The sequence below is a fragment of the Drosophila tropicalis genome, unplaced genomic scaffold (assembly GCF_018151085.1).
Source record: "Drosophila tropicalis isolate 14030-0801.00 unplaced genomic scaffold, ASM1815108v1 contig_158, whole genome shotgun sequence".
In the NCBI taxonomy this organism is placed as follows: Eukaryota; Metazoa; Arthropoda; class Insecta; order Diptera; family Drosophilidae; genus Drosophila; species Drosophila tropicalis.
The window spans coordinates 5971959-5991336 of NW_027172602.1; the positions used below are offsets into that span (position 1 = coordinate 5971959).

At 38.6% G+C, this 19378-nt stretch overlaps 1 protein-coding gene and 1 long non-coding RNA gene across 2 annotated transcripts; both read left to right on the forward strand.

Annotated features, from left to right (window-relative positions):
- The first annotated feature begins 830 nt into the window (after positions 1-830).
- On the forward strand, positions 831-2811 carry Ir7a (Ionotropic receptor 7a). Its single transcript, XM_068299463.1, is given in 3 exon segments — positions 831-2087; positions 2166-2693; positions 2695-2811. Coding segments are annotated over 3 exon segments (1902 nt in total).
- An 11733-nt stretch (positions 2812-14544) lies between these two features.
- LOC137587477 (uncharacterized) lies at positions 14545-15137 on the forward strand. The gene is made up of 3 exons (XR_011033934.1): positions 14545-14645; positions 14709-14792; positions 14852-15137. It is a non-coding gene; the product is annotated as an uncharacterized lncRNA (long non-coding RNA).
- Positions 15138-19378: the final 4241 nt, after the last annotated feature.

Genomic DNA, 19378 nt, shown 5'->3' on the forward strand with positions numbered 1-19378 from the left:
AAAAGTCTTTAGAATATGATGGCAACTTTTCGTATGCCTCTCATCCTTTAACTGTAAATGTAAGTAACTATATATAGTGTGTGTGTGTGTGTGTGGCTTATGTGGGTGCTTGTGTGTATACTCTCTAATTGTAATGCTTGTTAGCATGTGAAAATGTTAAGCTTCAAAAAATATTTCAACTGCTTCAAGTGCATTGAACAAGTTGAAAGTCAGCAAAGTTTTTAAATTTTACAATAATCAAATGAAGAAATCACTTAAATACATATTCAATCATCTGTTAAGCTTTCTCTATGTTTTATAGGAATTCTAAATCAAGAATCTTATACAACTTGATGATGACTGAATAAAAAGAATTCTGTTTTGGATTCTGAAACCCATCAAAAGTAAATAAATAAGTAACCTTAAACCAGATATTCTTGGGATGCCCTTGAAAGCTTTACTTTATATTCCTTTTGAATAAATCATAATCCCTTTCTCACCTTACCCAAGTAAGCTGTGCCTATGTGTATATAATTTGATAGTTTAAAATTTGTTTGACCATTTTTTCTTCTTGTTCTATCCTAAAAGCCGGTTTGATTAAAGGATTTTACCATATCCATGAGATGTACTTGAAAACGAATCGCCCAATTGATCAATTTTAAGTGAAGGTGAAGAAATTTACAATCCAATTAGCCCACAATTTGTAGTTATTAATTGCTGATTCATATCTAGCATGAGAAATGGCTGGCCACATTAGTGAAATTAAACGCAATTAATGTTTATTGTTTGGCCAATTGATGAATATTGAGTTACAGTATCGGTTGACCCTTTGGCTTGTTCACTTTGTATTCATGTGGTGGAGGAGTATTTGGTCGGTTAATTTAACCTTTTTGCCGATTGTGGTGCTTGGAGCTGTTCCGGCGCCGGTGCCCTATCGACCCACAGCATTGGTAACTGCCGCAATATACGTGCTGAAGCAACATGTTTGTCCGGATCATAGTACACTGGCGGTCATTGAATTGTTTCGTAAGAGTGACCAACATCAAGAACATGTCCAAAATGAATTGTTGACGCATCTGCTGAAGGATTTGGGTACCGAAATCGGGGTACAATTGCTGCGGGACAAGCCCATTGAGAGGCCAAAAGATCATATTGTCTTTTTGGTGGACAGCGCCGAGGCATTTCGGACACTGAGCTTTCACTTTGCTGACTCACAATTTGACAATGAGTTCACATTTCTAATACTCTATATGGGCAAGGCAATGGATGAGAGTGTGGAGCTGGAAATTGAAGATATGTTCGAGACCTGTTACAATTTCCATGTGCTGAATGTTATTTTGCTTGTCGAAAGGCATTCTGAGATCGTTTCCGAAGAGGAGGAAGTTGAAAATGATGTCGGGGTCCTCGTTTATGGCTATCGTTTGTATGGTGCTCATTGCAATCAAAGTTTAACTATTCAATTGTTGAATGAGTATCAAAATGGGCAGCTGCTTCGTCAGATAACGCATCGTAATCTCTTTGATCGTAGCATGCACAGTCTGTATGGTTGTCCCTTGAACATCAGTTGGTTCCAGCTGGCACCGTTTGTCATCTTCAATGGTGACTCTGAGGATCCTGTACAGCTGTCGGAATCGTGGCGCCTAAGCGGCATCGATGGTGACTTGCTCAAGATGTTGGCGGAAATCTTCGATTTTCGAATTCAGCTGAGAAATCCATGCGATAAATGCGCCAGTCCGGATACACCTGTTGGAACCTGTGGCGATTGCTTAAACGAATTGGCCACTAAGCACTCGTCAGTGGCAATTGGCGCCTTGAGTGCCTCGCACTTGTTTCGCAATTATTTCTCAACAACCAGCGCCTATTATCAGAGTAGTTTGGTCTTCGTGGTTCACATGGATAGCAAAATTGGTGCAGTTACACAATTGGCTTTGCCATTCAAAAGACACGTTTGGCTATTACTGATCTTAGCCTGCATCATGATTGTGATCGTTCAGGCCATGTGGCATAGACAAAATGGAGGTTTTGACATTTCTTTGGGCGGCCTGTGCGTTCTGACAATCTTATTGGGTAATCCAGTTGATGAACGCAGATTGCCCACCATGTATATGGTAATTTTTTACTTTCACAAATGTTTCATAGTTTTTGCAGCAGATTTTAAACTCTCTTTCTTTTTGTTAACCGAAAAGGCTCGTTTGATGTTGGCTGTTTGGCTGCTTATGGCCTTGGTTCTACGTGCTGCATATCAAGGAAAACTGTATGATGTTTTTCGTTTGCCATATAGTTCTTCATTGCCAGAGCAAATTTCAGATCTACTGAATAATAATTATACTTTAGTTGCCCACGAATACTATGATTTCTATCCACACGAACGTACCAGGCTGACCAAAATGGATTATCTGCGGCGCTTTCGGTTACTGGAGGAGGAGTGTGACTCTCAGACAGGAGAGAGGCTTACCAGCACTGTGCTAATGGCAAATTTGGCATACTATAACCAAATGAACTGGCACACAACGCGTCTGACACATGTCAAAGAACCTATATTTCTGTATCAATTGGTTATGTATCTGCGACGACATTCGGTATTGAAATTTCCGTTTGATCGTAAGCTAAAGCAACTAATGTCATCCGGCATTGTGGGTCACATCAATCGTTTGTATGACCAATCGAAATATAGAACTCCACAGCATCATCACGATGTGACTACGGTGCCATTGATCACCTTTTTGTGGCCTGTTCACAGTGAGCTCCATTCTTTTGACCACAGCTGTAATGGCCATCATATTGGAGTTACTCAGTCTAAGGTTCACATGGCTGAGACGGTATTTTGAATGATCTGTGGCAAACTTTCGTATTTGACCTTACTCTAATTGGTATTTGCAATAAATGAATGAAATCTTTGGAAAAAAGGTATTAATAAATAATCATTATCATTCGGGCTTCGGGCTTCCATAAGATCAAACTTGGTGGCATTTCTTTTCACCGAAGTTTGTGCCTCTGCCTGAAAAGGTCTTTGTGTGTTGCTCTAAAGAAGACAATGTGGGCATGTTGTCCTCGTTAGCCAACACGCTTATATAACTAACAAAAAAGCAACATGAAATGGCATAAAAAAAGACCCAACAACAGCAACAATAATGGCAAAAAGCAAATCAGAGCGGGGACAACAACCAACAAGAAACAACAACACATGTCCGACATACATAGAACGAACTCATTAGCCTACATGGCCGCATTTTCCGCCTACACACACACACACACACACAGCCATAGGCAACCACATACGCTCACATACACTTATAGAGAAGGGTAGCCCAAATGGAACACAAATGTATATAGATATAGGTATGCCCTAGCCAAGTTGCAATGTTCTACTGTCCTGCCTCATACATTTGTTTGCTTAAATGCCGGAAGTGTTGCGGGCTATAGAAGTTGAAATAGCAGGAGCATAAGAAGGATCAGGAAAGGAGAGAAGAGGAGAGAGAGAGGCAGCAGCAGCACCAGTAACAAGGAGTTGGAGCTCCATTATTCGACTCAGGGCCGAAAAATAACTGTAAGCAACAAATGTTGTCAACATTGTAGCATTCAATGTATGATATGTGTCGTTATCCAGAGCAAGAGCTAGACTTTTCCATCTCCATATCCGTCGCCCTTCTTCTCCATCTCCATGTCCGTCTGTCGTTTCAGCATGTTTTTGATTAGACTCACTAACTACCATTTTGTGCTGAATAGAACACAATTATGTCATTCAATTTGCATTGCAAAAAGTATTATCTACTCATAGCAGAGAAAACATTTATTAATTAAGTATAACTTAATTGCTTAAACTAGGCAACATTTAGGTTAGACGATACCAAAAATGATTATTCTATATAGATCATTATCAAAAAATAGATATCCTTAGATGATTGTATTTCATTCTTTAGATTTAAATACTTACTTTCAAAATATTAAATAAATTTATATTAATTATATTTAATTGACTTATATTTAGGAGCGGCAACCGCCTACTTACTCTCAGCAGCAGCAGCAGCAGCAGCAATGGTTAACATCATCCAGCCAATGGGCATACACTTCACTCCACAAACAAGCCCGGTGGTCCAATGATGGTTGGGGTAGGGCCACGGCCCGAAGGTTCACCCAGTACATCAATGAGCCTGATAAGAGCTGATAACAAAGGTAAACAAAAGCGAATGCCACAATGCCCCATACCCCCATGCCTTTGCCATCGCCTCGCTACCTCCGGCTGACTTTGGCGGGAAGCATTGCAATTCGTCAGTTGACACTGGGGCCAGAGGCGCATGCGTTTGGCCTTCGGCTATATCTGGTAGCAGCGAACTAACTCAGTTCACAGCGACCGCGTCGCCAAAAAGTATAAGAGAGCGAGCCAACAAAGCGACAAAGCCAAAGTCTCATAAAGTTGGCCATGAAAAAATGTTGGGAAATTTCAGCTTGAATGCTTACCCAAAGATCGGGATCAGCATAAATTTACTTAATTTACAAATGGATTTTCAGTTGGCGTAATTTAATTCAGAATTGCCAAAAATAATCAACATAATGAATCAATCTTGAATCTTCAAGCATAAGTTCATTACATTTTAAACTCTCAAAATGTTGGCCTTGATTGATTGAAGACAAATTTATGGGCTATTGATATTTCTTCTTGATTAGAACCAAAAGTATTAGCTTAAAGCTTCGGTAAAGAGGACATGAAGGATCAAATGAATGGACTAAGAATAAATATATTAAACTTGTTGTTGAGTAGAGGACTTTAGCTTAGTTCTGTTAAGAAGAAAGCAATTGGCGGAAAAACAAAAACCAGTTATGACTCAGTCTCTGTCAATGTCTGAGGCTTCATCTTGTCTGTCAGGTTTTCTACTTCTTATTTCTGATTTCTTGGTGAGTATAAAAAGTGTCTTTCATTTACACATGATTCTCATACGAAGTGCTGCAGCTTGCAAGATGTCATCGCAATTGCTGAAACTAACTTTTGTTCTAATCCATCTGATGCTTGCTGTCACATCTCTGGCAGCCACGTTGCCCTTTAATACTTACTTGCCACCAGTGGCAGGAGCAGGAGCAGGAGCAGGCAAAGTGGATGATATTTTTTATCCTTCTGTTGATATGTCGGTTACTTCGTCATCTGACTCTTTGGAGGATCCATTTACACGCTATGCGGTTGGCTATGTTGACTATAACAATCGTTTGCCACATAAAGATGAAGTACCTTATCCCATTATGTTGAGAAGACAGCAAGAATATGCCTTGGATTTGCCATTGGAAATTTTATCTACCAACATTTAATAAATAAATGCATTTTCATACGTAGATGTGGTTTATAAGTACGCGTGTGTGTGTGTGTTTGTGTGTGTGTGTGTGTGTGAAAAAATACTTGGGCAACTACAAAACTCTTTTGTCGGTGGTTGCATAACCGCAACTTAATCCCTATTCCAGACCCAGTAGATGCCTGGTCATGTCAAAAGTTTTTTTTCCCCCTTCCCTCTTTCCGCCCACTTGCTCCGTTAGTGTGTGTGTGTGTGTGTGTGTGGGTGCGTTTGTGTGTGGTTTTAATCAAGTTTCGCCACTTAAGTTTGTGTTCAGGTGGAAAACACTCAAAAGCCGCCTGACCGAACCCAAAATCCTCTCCATCGTCTATCCTCTCTTTCAGTTCCGTTTAAGTTTCAACAGCATTTCAGTCAGAGAGCAACCAGAAGAGAGAAGAAGAGAGCAAAGGAAACTCATTCAGGTTCAACCTGTTACACATCATCTATCCTAGGGAAAAACTCACCGACTGACTTCCATTGTTGTAATATTTGAAATCAATTAAATTAAGTGCGAGCATGAATGCACAAATTGTTCATAGAAAAATAGCCCCGTAGAGTATTCTGTTTATGTCTAATACTAAATACTTTGCATATATTAAACAAATTTTATTTTAAGGCAGAACCTGGCTAGATAAGCCTTGATTTACCCAATCCTTTACTCTAACCAAATAGAAGAAAAAGTATGAAAATTGGTTTAAGACTTTTCGATTATGTCTATGAGAGAAAGTATCTATTTCCATATTATGGGTCAGTCTAACATTTAGTAAATTCAATTAATATTAAAAGCAGTGCTTAATTGAAATCAATTTTCCAAATAAATTTTATAGTTCTGATAGTTTAACTAATCATATGATTCGATGCCTTCAAGAATTTTTGGGTAAATAATGATTTCATTCAGTTTTCGATGACTCCAGAAAGCCAACACAAAAGCAGAGAGGGGGAGAGAGAGGGAGAGAAGAAAAGTAAATAGTAATGTAAAATTGTCGTTTATTTTTTTTGGCTAATTTAATAGCCAGTAGAAGGTATTTTGTTGGCCTTTAGTATTTATTTTTATTTGTTTAAGTAAATTCATTAAATACTCATGACATGATTAAAGTTGCCCTAAGCTTAACACATGAAAACTGGTTGGTTGGTTGCTTGGCTGAGTGACTGCAACAAAGCAAACTCAATTGTCAAATTGCCACACACACACATACCACACACATATCTTGCATATGTATGTAGGTATGCGTGAGTTTGTTAGCTTCATTATTTGCCAAGTAAAAGTAATGAGACTTTTGTTGCCTTGTTGTTGGGTTGCACATGAGTAAGCCAAGCCAGGACTTTGCTTCTCTTTACTTCTATTCCTTTGCCAGCTGTTTCCCATGACGTATCCGTCCTGTTGGCTTCGCTATCCTTTCTCTGGCTTTGTTTGGGTGTGCGTCTGTGTGTGTGTGTGTGTGTGCAAACACAATGCATTCTGCAGCAAATACGTTTTCCCTCTTTGGAGTTTTTCGGCCTTTTGTGTATTGGACAAACAAAAGCGCAAAAACGTTGATAGACAGCGGAGGGGTACGGGTGCTTAAAAGGCCAAAACACAGTGGTACCAAAATAAAAAAGAAAAACGCAACCAAAATTTAATAATAAACGCTTTGAGTTGAGATTTTGATTTTGATATTGGCCTTCTACCGCTTTATTCAATTTTCTCCTTGCTCCTTGCTGCTTTGTTTTCGTTTTCTCATTACCAATAGAAAATAAATTAATTTTCATAATAATATTGTTCATTTCTCGTCTTTGTAACCCACATTCGCCGCATTGCCCTGGGTTAAATGCAGAAAAGCACACACACACACACTGGCATAGAGGGTGAGGTGAGGTGAGGTGAGGGGGAGGGGCAGCAACAACCCTTTCTAGCGGAACTGGGCGCCAATAATAATAACATTGTTAACACAACGTGCGCATGTAATAAAATCGTTTATTGAATTGGCCATAAATTCTCGTTTCTACAACAGCCGCAAAGGCGCACAAAGTCAAAAAGTTGCAGTCCACAGAGGGGCCAGGAAGGCAGAGACAGCGCCAGAGACAGAGACGGGGACAGAGAGGACAGTAATAGATGGGGAGGAGAGGTGAAGCCTGCCTGTACTGATGTATGCCCCATTGAGGGTTTTGCCTTTTGTGTGTGGAAAAAGTTTAGAAAGAGAGTTTACAATGAGGCAATGATGAGAAATGAGGGAAAAGAAAGGAAAGGAAAGGAAAGGAAAGCATGCCGCTGGGCCAAAAAGAAGACTACCATAGAAAGTGTGTGTCTGTGTGTATAAGAGAGAAAGGGGGTCTGAGTGTGTGTGGTAGGTAAGCTAATTCGGGCTTTATAAGATAAGCAAACTGATCGGCTGTTGGGATGACATCGAAAGGCATTTTGTTAGCCAACTTTTACGTTTACTTACACTCACATTTTTCTCCTTTTTGGCCAACTTCATTTCATTCATTCACTTTCCACTATTTCTTTCGTTGTAAATGTCTCTTTTTTGCCATTGGAAAAGTGTACAACTTTTTTACTCTTTTATTTCTCTCTTCTATTTGTCTTGGTAGTCCTTAGTATACATTTAATTAGCTAAAGCTTACTCTTTCAATTCCTTCAACTAGCCCTCAACGATCCCTTGAGTGCCGTGCCAACACGATGGCCCATTGCACATTATGTCCATTAATTTTCCGCCAGTATTTTAACTACCAAACATAAATTGCATGTAGTGCCATTAATAAGCATAAAAGCATTCGCTCGACTCGCAGCGAAACGTTGGGCAACTGTGGCAAAAAAAGTGGCGGGACGGGGAGCAAGAAGGAAAAGCTTAAGCTCAATGCCCCTCTTCATCGAAGTCAAGACTCGGGAACCGGCAACGCCACCGAAGCAACCCAAACTCAATCCCCTCCCTCTTATTGGCATTCTATGCCACTTGGTGCCTTTGAGCTCGAGGAGAGCGCTTAAAATGTTTTCAATGCTGTTCAATAATTTGTGGCATGGCGACAACGACAACAAGCGGCATCCGCAACACTACGACAACTGACTAATGAGCATGATAAACGAGACGCCGGGAAAACGCTTGAGACACACTAAAGCGCTGACTAAGAAGATAAGCAACAAATGCAACATCAAACTAAGCCGGAGAAAGCAGCAAAAAAATTACCAACTTTTATCCAATGAAGTGATGAGTAAATAGCTCTATCCCTCTGACAATATTTCCTAACTCAACCGAACTCAATCGAATCGTTGTTTCCCTCCAGCAGCTTTGAAAATGGATTGAAACAGAACAGATAAGTCTCTCTCTCTCCCTGCAAGTAATTGCTTAAAACAATGGAGGCTAATAACATGGAACACACTGAACTTAAGTGAGTGAACAAGTAATTGAATAGATGAATGAACGAGATAATGAACAACTGAGTGATCGAGAGATTGAATAGGTGACAAAACAAGCGAGTAGAGGAGAGATAGAACTAGTCAGTGATCAAGTAAATAAACAAGTGAGTGAATGAGAGAATAAGCAAGTGAGTGAACTAATGATTGAACGAAAGAAGTATGAATAAGTGAGTCAATTAAGTGAATGAACAAGTGAGTAAACAAGTGAAACAGTTATGAGTGAATAAGTGATTGGGTTAAATGAACATACCCAATTACAATTACTTAAAGTACTTAAAATTGTTACTATCAACAACATGTGGTTATAATTTCTAAACTGATAATTTGACTTTGTTAATTGAACACAGTTTTGGGAAGAAGAACGATGTTTTAGGGACTTTCCCAAACGTCTGATATCCTTACACTTATAAGTGTTCTGTGTCCCTTCACATAAATATCTCTCTCATGAAAAAATTTGGGGCAACTGTCTAATCAATTACCTAATGCACTTTAAACATTGTCATTATCTGTTTTCTTTTTTCATCGGTCCTCTTCACTTTACTTTTAATATGTTAAACTAAGAGAGACGACAAGAACAACGCATAAAAGTGCCGCATGCCAAGCATGATGGCAGGACAGGCTCATATGGAAGGCTCAGGCTGAGTTCAAAAAAAAAAGAATTCATTTCGTTTAGATGGGTGGGCGGAGTGGCGGTATGTAGTTAGTTGATAGGAAGAATAGCATGGGGGTTAGGACACAAAGCAAGTGCACAAAACTGAAAACTGTAGCCAAGCACTTTTTGATTTATGGAGGAGTCAAGGAGAAGGAAAGAAGCCTGAGACCAGGAGACCCGAAGGCATACACAGGCACAGGGCACTAGGCGCGAGCGGCTGAGCGGCGGTGCAGTTCGGTCGGAAGTGTAGACAATTTGTTAGAATTTATACTAAAAATAAAAATGAAAGAAAGAAGAGTGGAGTACAGAGAAGAAGAAGAAGAAAAAAAGGCTAGCTGGCTGGCAGTCCGCCACTTTGGCTAAGAGGGCACAGGCACAACAGCAGGGTAGAAGATCCTTTTTGGACCTTACCAACAAACCTCGAACACCCCTCATCCCCCCCCAAGCACCGTATATAAAACATGAGTGGCATTTTATTTTAAAGCAGCTCAAACAAATGCTTTAGCTTTTGTGTAAAGTTGAAACTAATGATTTTCACTTAGCAAAAGAAAAAGAAGGAAAAAATGAAGGCACCGTCAAGGCAAAAGGACCAACAAGGATAGGAATGAAAATACACATAAACTCACACACACATACACATTGCCTCTGTGCACAGATTTACATGACATTATGTCATTGTTGTTGTTGTTGCTGTGGTTTTTGCTGCTGCTGTTGTCTGTTTTTATGACGTCAATTATGTTTATGAGTGTCTAAACAAAAACTCATATAAAGCCTTCATCGCTCCACATTGTCCTCTTTGGCCTGGCATTTTGTATGGCCGGAATATCTCTCCCACTCTCCCACCCCCTCTCTCTCTCCATTACAAGTGCATAGTTTGAGTTTAAGTGAATTTATTACCATAAAGAAAACTTATTCTTATTAAATGCACTTGAAGTTCTCCTCAAAAAAATCTGTCACATGAGTAAGAGAACAGGTAAGAGTCTATTGAAGTGAGCCATTAATCATAAATTTATATTGATTACAATTTTCTCTCTTGGAGATGTATTAGAGTAATAAAACGTTAAGACAAAATAGAGTTTGAAGTCGACACAGTATGGGCTCCATTTGAGCCTTTTGGTGTTCGCTTGTTGTTGTCCTTGAGACCACGCCTATGAGAGTCAAGAGCCCTGTAAGCCCTGTCGAAAAGAATAAAATAAAGAGGCAGAAAGATAGCATAGAAAGGGAAAGACAGAGGATAAGCGCTCCTACAATTTCCGCATGTCAACTGCACTTTGCATGAGTGCATCCCGCAGAACGACACACAGACACACAGACACACACACACACACACACACACCTACATCATGGAGAACTCTCAACTCTGACTGGATTTTGTTGTGCTTTTGCCCACCTAACCAACTAACCAACCAACCAGCCAACCAACCATCCACTCCCACTCCCACTCCTCATCATCATCCGGTTCCAGTCCGTGTTTTTCTATTATTTTTTTTTTCTCGTGGCATTTCCACTTGATTTGCAAAACTCAACTCAACAACAGGGATATGCATGGTGTGTATGGAGGAAGATACGTACATATGAATGAAGGAAGGAAGGTGGGTAGATGGGTACGTATGGGGTAGCAGCAACAACAAAACCACATTTGACTGACTGAGTGACTGCCATGGCCAAAAGCTACCATCTCCCCTCAGCCCGTGTGCAACCTTCAACCTCTACACACTTCACTTTTCTCTGTGGGCCTGCTTCACAGTTGATTTATATGCACGTCGATTCGACGTAATTGAAGACGTGATCGAAATTCAAATTTTTGACTTTGCTTTTGGCATTGTGTGTGAGAGAGAGAGAGAGACAGCCGGAGAGCGAGAGAGCAAACCACAGAGAAAGACTAGAATACAGAGGTTTCATTGTAGCACTTTTTTTTTCCATCTAATATTTACAATTAGAATAATAGTGGAATTTTTAAAGTTAGTGCATTGCCTAGTCTATAAGTATATAGTAGATACATATGTACATATATAATCTATTTATTATCTACTAGATGTTGCCCTTTCATACAAGTGGAATAGCATTTTCAGCAATCCAAAAACTTGTGTTAAATCAGCCATGAAAACGGATTGTCGTAGCTTTTGCTCCCCTCCCCCATTCATCTCTTCTTAACTCTCTTTGTGGGAGTGACTTTTCCTCTACCTCATTGCCCTCATTCTCCTATTTATCGTTGCCTGTGCATTTTGCATTTCTTTTGCTCATTTCATTGACTACTGACTGACTCAATGACTGTCTGTCTCTCTGAACGAGTCAGTGAGTGAGTGACTGACGTGGGACTAACAAAAACGTGACCTGATGTCATGTTGAACAGTTTTCAATAATAATGGATGCCACGGCTACAATCCGAGCCAAAAGCCATAGCCAGATCCCGAGCCGGAGATGGATCCTTTTGCTTATTAACACACACACACAGAGAGAGAGATAGAGAAAGCCTGCCAACCTGCAGGCAGAGTCAACTCAGCCTTCGTCTTGGGGATTATGTCTATAGCGTTAACTTCCACACCTGTCGCTATGGATGTGGAGTGAAGTGGATCACCCACACCCATCACCAACCAGCCAGCCGCCCAGCCAACCAACCACTCATACAGATGCTAATGGCTGTGTTGCCGACACTTCAGACATTTGCTGGCATTATGTGATGTCGCCCCGTTGGTAATGTTTGTTTTTGTTGCCTCTATTGGGCTAAGGAGCTTTTCAGCTTGTTGCCGCCTGCTCTCCCTCTCTCTCTCTCTCTCTTTTTCCTCTTATCGTCCCCGTCGTCACGCCCTTGTTGTGTAGGCGGAAACCTCAGTGATGAGTAGGGCACCTGTCATTGTCATTGTCACTGTCACTGTTACTGTTCCACCTGGAAAACGATTCGGTATCACCTTGAAAAATATTGAAAGGCTTAAATACTTTGATACTGAATCTTCTGGGCATCCGATTGAAACTAATTTCCGGACAGTTTCCGAAAGTTTTCCTTTAATCAAGTTAGAAATCACAAAATCTTAACTAATCAACCAAAAGTAATTTAATTATATTATTTAAGTATTTGAGTTTTTTTTAGTCCTTTCTTAATTAAGTAAGAAAAAACTTCAAAAATCAAAGCCAAAAACTGCAAATTTCGATTCAAAAATGTTGAACCATTGGAAATGAAATTTCACAAAGTAAATACTTTTCAAATTTCGCTAAAAAAATAATTACTTTCGGAATATTTATAATTAATATATTCATTTGTCCTACGATAATGATCAATTGTAGAGTAAAATTAGTTACCAGAAAATTTCTGCTATCTTGTTTAATATAATAAAATCAGAGACATACACCGCTAGGCAATTGAATAGAGACAAGCATGGAGTTTTATAATAAATTTGCATCAAATGAATCGATAATTGAGAATAATATTTTAAAATAATTTATATTTTTTGTAATGCTAAAAATTGTTTATGAAAAGTTGTCCCCATACAATTGCATGGCAGTGTATGAATTGTGATAGATGCCTAAGCTTTTATTATGATGTCCTGAATGGAAATGTGTTGCCTTTTTAGATTTCTCTCTCTCACTCTTACTCTGTCTGTCTGCATGTGTGTGTGTGTGTGTGTGGTGTGTGTGTGTATGGCTGTTGTGCTTTTGTCTTATGTTACGTTTGTGTTAATATTTACATAATTGTGGTTAAAAGTAGCTTTTAAGATGTTTTTAACTGGCATGCGGGAATATGAAGAAGAAAAGCCATTTTGCCAGCTTGTCTGTTAGCCTGTTTTGTCAGCCTTTTGCTTTGTTTCCAGTCTTTTGTTTCTATTTTGCCCCGCACTCTTGTGCACTCCTCTTGTCTGTTCCCCCCATGGTTTTCGGTGACTGTATGTGGGACTGCATTTAATGGGTCGACATGGCCATGGCTGACAAATGTTAGAAGGCGTTTTAATGGCTTGACATTTTAATAAAGAGACGAGATCCTTTAGCTCTATCCATTTTCTGTTCCTCTTTGCCTTTGGAGCTGTAGCTGGAGTGACTGTGGCTTTGGATGCTGAAAGGAATAGCGAATGAGTAACAGTAGCGGAAGATTGAGGATGTGGGAGCGGTTAAGGGGAATGGCCACAACTTTAGACATTTCGAAATTTCAGTTTGTTTTGGCCAAACACACTTACTCACACACACACACACACACACACGAACACAGTGAGTTTTTTTCTTTATTTACACACAGAGGAAATGTTGAAAATATTTCTGGCAAACCTCAAACATTTCATTTTGCATTTTTCGCCTATATATTTCCCCTTCCATTACCCCAACCAACCAACACACCAACCCACCCACACTCACTTAGCCACCATCCTTGTCCATCACTCTTACCCCTGGTGGAAAATGTTATTTTTGCTGAATTTGTTGCAAAAATTGTTGGGTTTTCAAAAAATATTGAGGAGCAAAGTTGTAGCTACTGCGGGCTGCATTGGCAGAGAGATTGGGGTGGTTGGCGGTGTGTGGTGGGTTATGGTGGGGTTCTACCCCATGTTTAGTTAGCTTGGTGAAACACACATAAAAAATTTTTTGTTTCCTCCTTTCCTTTCGTGTCCTCTCCTCCTCTCGCCTCGCCTAACTCCTTTTGCAATCTCCCTTTAATTCGTTCTGTGAACAAAACGTTTACCCAAGTGGGCGGACTTCAATGCATGTGAGTGCCTGTGTGTGCCTGTGTGTGTGTGTGTGTTGGGGTGTGCCTTAATACTTGTTCATAGCCACTAAAGCAAAAGAACTAAAAAAAAAATGTAAACTTTTTTTTTTTTTTTGTGTGATAATGACCAAAATGGATTCATAAGCATTTTTTCAAAAATGCAAAGTCCTGATGTACTTTTTTTTTTATTCCTAAAAATAAATCAAACTGACGATGATTAACAGTAATTGATTACTTTATTGGAAAACCGAACTGAATAATCAAAATCGCCCAATCAATTTCAATCACAAATCAAGTAAATATGCATAGTCAGAAAGTGTATGAAATGTTTTTAGTTTCTGTATCTCATTTTTAGCCATTGTCTACTTTAACTACTCAGCTAGTTGTATATGCTATAACAATATCTACAAGGATATCAGAAAGGTTCCAAACACTTATAGTTTATAGATTAAAAAACAAGGCTTCTGCTTAGACTTAGTCACAGATCGCTTTACTGTCATTAATAAAGGATTGTATATTTTAATAGAAGTCAGAAAATGTTTAGTTTAAAACTTTTATTCTGTTTAATAATTGGAGCTTTAGTTCTTATGCTGATTGATGTGGAAACTAAAGATTTGCGTAAGTACTAAATACTAATTACTCAGTGAGATTAATTATAAATGTATATAACTAAATACTTAGCATTTCGTGACCATTTGCCAAATATGAAGGATGTGCAAGATGAATCAAATAATCATTTAATGGAGAAAACTGTTCCACTTTCAGGCAAGCAACAAAAGGACTCTTCACATGAGCTTGATGGTAAAATTTGTTTTTCATTGTAGGTATGAAGAGGAAAGATAACGAATATTTTGATAATATGCCCATTTTGGATTTAAAGCGTGAGTTTTCCAGCGATGAATCGAATCCCTATATTGAAAATGTCCGTCATCGTTATGAAATCTTAGCTGGTGGCTATGCAGATATCGTACGTTAGTCTCACTTAGGTCACAATCATTATATTTTCTTAAAGAGAGCAACTTAACTGTAATATTAGTTTTCTGTCTTTGTCTTTGCAACTTCATTTGCAGTAGATTTTAATTTGAAAAATTCCAAAAGAAATGCTACAATCATTAATTTCAAAACACTAGGCATAATATTGGCTGCTCTTCTTTCGCTTTGATGGCTTGTCAAATGTCCAAGTTGGAATTGAATTCCATTTTCGCACAAGAACAAAACAACATTTATTCAAATGCAGATACTTAATTATCCTGTCAAAGCAAAGTCCGAGTGTGGGCAAAACAGAATTCTCTTGTTTCATTTAAGTCGGCAGAGTTCTGTTACTTGATCAACAGAAAGCAATCTGGGGTTACATTCTATAGCTAGAGAGTCGACAATTTATGGCAATTACTGACTATTAAAGAGCTGCAAAACTTTACCCCAGACATGGGGCAGCACAAGGACTCCCAAAATGGTATTTGATATTTGGTATTTGAGTTGGAATTGAAATTGGTGTTGAAGTTGGAGCCAGAGCTAGAAGCCAGAAGCCAGCAGCTGGCACGATAAACGTAATCAAATTTAATTTCAACAAATTGCTTTTGAATTACGCGACCTTCGACGTTCGCTTCGGCGCCGCTGAAGCGCAAAAAGAGTTGAAAATTGTTGTTAAAATAATAATAACTTTTGTGTGTTTGCCAGAGAACCCAGAGAACAATTGCCACAATAACAACAGCAATTTGCGCTTGAAATGATGAAAAACAAATGCAAAGCGCAAAAACCATTGATGGGGTAAAGATGGCAAAGGTAATGGGAAGGTTATGTACACATCCATAAAAATGATGATTCATTCATGCCCCAGATTAACAGACAACCCTAAGGAGAAGTCCCTAGAGGAGAAGAGAGACTGACAAATTAATTTGATTGAAACACTAAAAATAATCCGAAATTATCCTTGCCATCAGTAGGGATAGAAAAATCAACTTGGAATTTCTCTCATAAGATGGAATTGGAATTTCTCTGTGAGATGGGCAAGACATAAATATCACTTATGCGACATGTTGGTTAATAGATTTTTTAAACTTCTTGGCACAACAAGTAATCAGTCCATTCTACATATGTGGAGTGTCTGTGTTGGTATATGTAGATAATTATCTAAATCACGTAGACAGCTTTTGCTTTTGACTTGCCCTGCTTTTGTCAAACGGCAAAAAGGCAACAAAGTGTTAACACACACGACACACCTGCAATAATGATGATGGCGGTTTTTATGGGTTGGTTGTGGCTTGCCGGCATTACGAGTGCTAGTGTGACGATGGTGGGTGTTTGGGTTTCCTCACTTCCTCTACATCATCTGACTCTATCAACCAGTTTATAGAAACACATGCACATGACAGCGATTACGTAACGCAGCAAGTGCCATCAATCATATTTAAACGGAAGAGCACGAACTGCCGTCGTGCAGCAAACACTTCATTCACCAAGATAAATGACGACTCCTCCAAGTCTATTTAAGTGAAACATTTACTTTATGTATTTGTTGTTGTTGTTGTTCCCTTTTACATTTTCTTTTTACTATTTTCGGTTTTTTTTTTTTTTTGGGTAACTAGCCTAACGTAACGAAAAATAATAATTATATGAGATTTTTCTCTTGCTTCTTATGTGGGGATTTATAGTGGACTGAAATTGCAATACGAAACAAAAACCAACAACAACAACAACAAAATTGAGAAAAAACAAAGAAAAAGCAAAATGAAGGGTACTGCCTGATTGCCTGGCACGCGTGATGGTTAAGGCAAGGGCAAGGGGAATGGGATGCAGAGCATGCTCATCTTGATAGTGGGTGCCAGATTAAGCAATCTAATGGAAAGAGTGGAGGCGGATGACGATGAGGGGGAGGATGAGGGGGAGGAGGCCAGGCTGTGCCAGACTTCAACGTGCGGCCAAGTAATGAAAGAAAAATATCGTAAAAGCTGCAGATGAAGCACTAGGATTACGAAAGGATTCGTTTCTAACGAGATTGACAACGAACCGCAATACCAATCCCGGCTCTTTTTGTGAATGGTTATACGTATACCATCTCTGTGTGTGTGTGTTAGAGTATATTATTTGGGTGTTGCGTTTTGTATTTCAATTATGTTGCATTCTATTTTAAAAAGTGTAAATTATTAAATGTATTTTTATACAATAAAAGCTATTGATGCCCTTAAATGTATGCTATGAAAACTTTAACTGAGCAAAAAACCAATAAATTGATGTACTTTATTGAAGAATAATAGAAAATAGAAACATTCCGTATAGAAAATCTTTATATTTTGATAAATATTCGTATCCTACACACAAAAACTTCTTTCTTTCGCTTTCTGTACACTTTTTATTGTAAATTTTTGCAATATTTTGACTAAAGTCACCTTTTAATGCTTTTGTAGGCCTTTTCTTTTACAAAAATGTTGACTTGGTTTATTGTTAGAGCATACAACTTTCAACAATTGGCAACTGTTACTATCTCTCTCTCGCTCCCTTTGCTATTTGCCCTCTCATTCTGCAAATAAAGCAAGTTTTTGGCCCATAAAACTAAAACGTAGGATTTAATTTTGCAAAATAAACACAAAAAGCAAAAGGAATAGCAAATAGAAAATAGCAAAATGTTTAAGCAGATGGGATAGATTGATATCTTTATAATATATATATAAATCTATGTACATATATAAGTATATATATAGAACTATATTGCCTTCAACAACAGCAAAAAAAAAAAAAAAAAGAAATAAATAAAAGACGGGGGAAAAAAAAGGAAGAAAACAAAAACGGAAAATGAACTGAAATTCATTATTCATTTGCCAGGCAACTAAATAAAATAGAAATAGAAAATGCAAATAATACAAATACAAACTGTTTGTGTGTGTGTATGTGTGGGTGTGTGGAAGAAGGGTGATGTAGGGTGGTGGAGTTTTGTGGTGCACAAAATCGTTCTTGAGTTTTGCTTTGCTTTGCTTTGTTGTTTTTGTTGTTGTTGTTGTTGTTGTTGTTTGGTAAAAAAGTTTTCTAATTAAAACAACAACTGACAACGCAAATTGTCAACACACACAAACACACACACACCGAGAGAAAGAGTACGAGATATATTTGCCAACTGTAAAATGCTTTGTTCAACAATTTCTCTTTATCTCTCTCTCTCTCTCTCTTTCTCCTAGGCCCCAAGGGATAGGATAAGCCTGCCCTTGGCTTTGGCAATGCCGCTAAACCAGGCAATAAGGAGAAAGAGGTAGAGGCAGGTCAGCTCTTGTTGTTAGCAGTTGTTAGATTAGTTTGACTTTTTTACCTAGTCCCTTTCTCTCTCTCTCTGTCTCTCTGACTGTCGTTCTCTCATCATCTATCTTTGTGATATTTTGCAATTTTCGCTTGTCAAAATGTAAATGTGCAACGAAGCGAGTCCACAGTGGCAACGTCAATTGGCAGCGCCAACGACGACGAGCCGCAAAATTGTCGGCTGATGATGGGAAATGAAAAGGATCAAGCGCAATTGTTTGTTTGCCTTTAAATTACCAAAAAAAAAAAGGATCAAAATGGAATAAAAACAGAAAAATAACAATTCGAACAATCCCAAAATAGATATATACTAGTCAAAGGCAAAGGATTAATTAGGAAAATTCGTTTCGTTTCTTTTTTTGGCATCAAAATGTTCTTTGTTTTGGGACCAATCGAAATTTTGATAATTTTAATCAAACATTTGAACTTGTTTTAGGTGAATGTTAAAATCAAGAATTTTGAGAGTTTACTCTGGAAACAAGGATTTCCTTGTTATTCTCAGAATTTGTTTTATCTTTTTTAATTATCCCTTGATTTGATTTAGACAGGAAATGGAAATGGTGATGATCTTAACAGATATCAGTCTATATATATATTCAGTTCGTTCAAATGTACTCTTCCCCTTATGTTGTTGCTCTCCTAATCCGGTTCATAGGTCTTTAAAGTTATTTTAAAGCCATGTAAGCCATAAGGACTGGGAGAAGGACACAACAAGGAAGAAATAGAAAAAGAAGACGGTGAAAGCAATGGAATGCATATTTACGCATTAATCAATGAGGCAAGCGTTTTGGAAAAAATGAAAAGGAATAAGAAATAGAATAAACAGGAATGGTCGAACAGGTAGACAGACATATCTACATACATTTCGGATGCTTAGCTATGTTTTGGTCGTTGCCCTGGCCCATTCATGTGGAAATCTGGGTAGACATAAAAAAAAAGAAAACATAGGAGAACCGAAACGCCCGACTAGTGGCAGTGGCAAAGGAAGAGCATTGGACGAATGAGGCGTGCAGTACTTCTACTGAAGAAGAAAGAGGAGGAGGTGGTGATGGCGCGTGGCGCCGCAG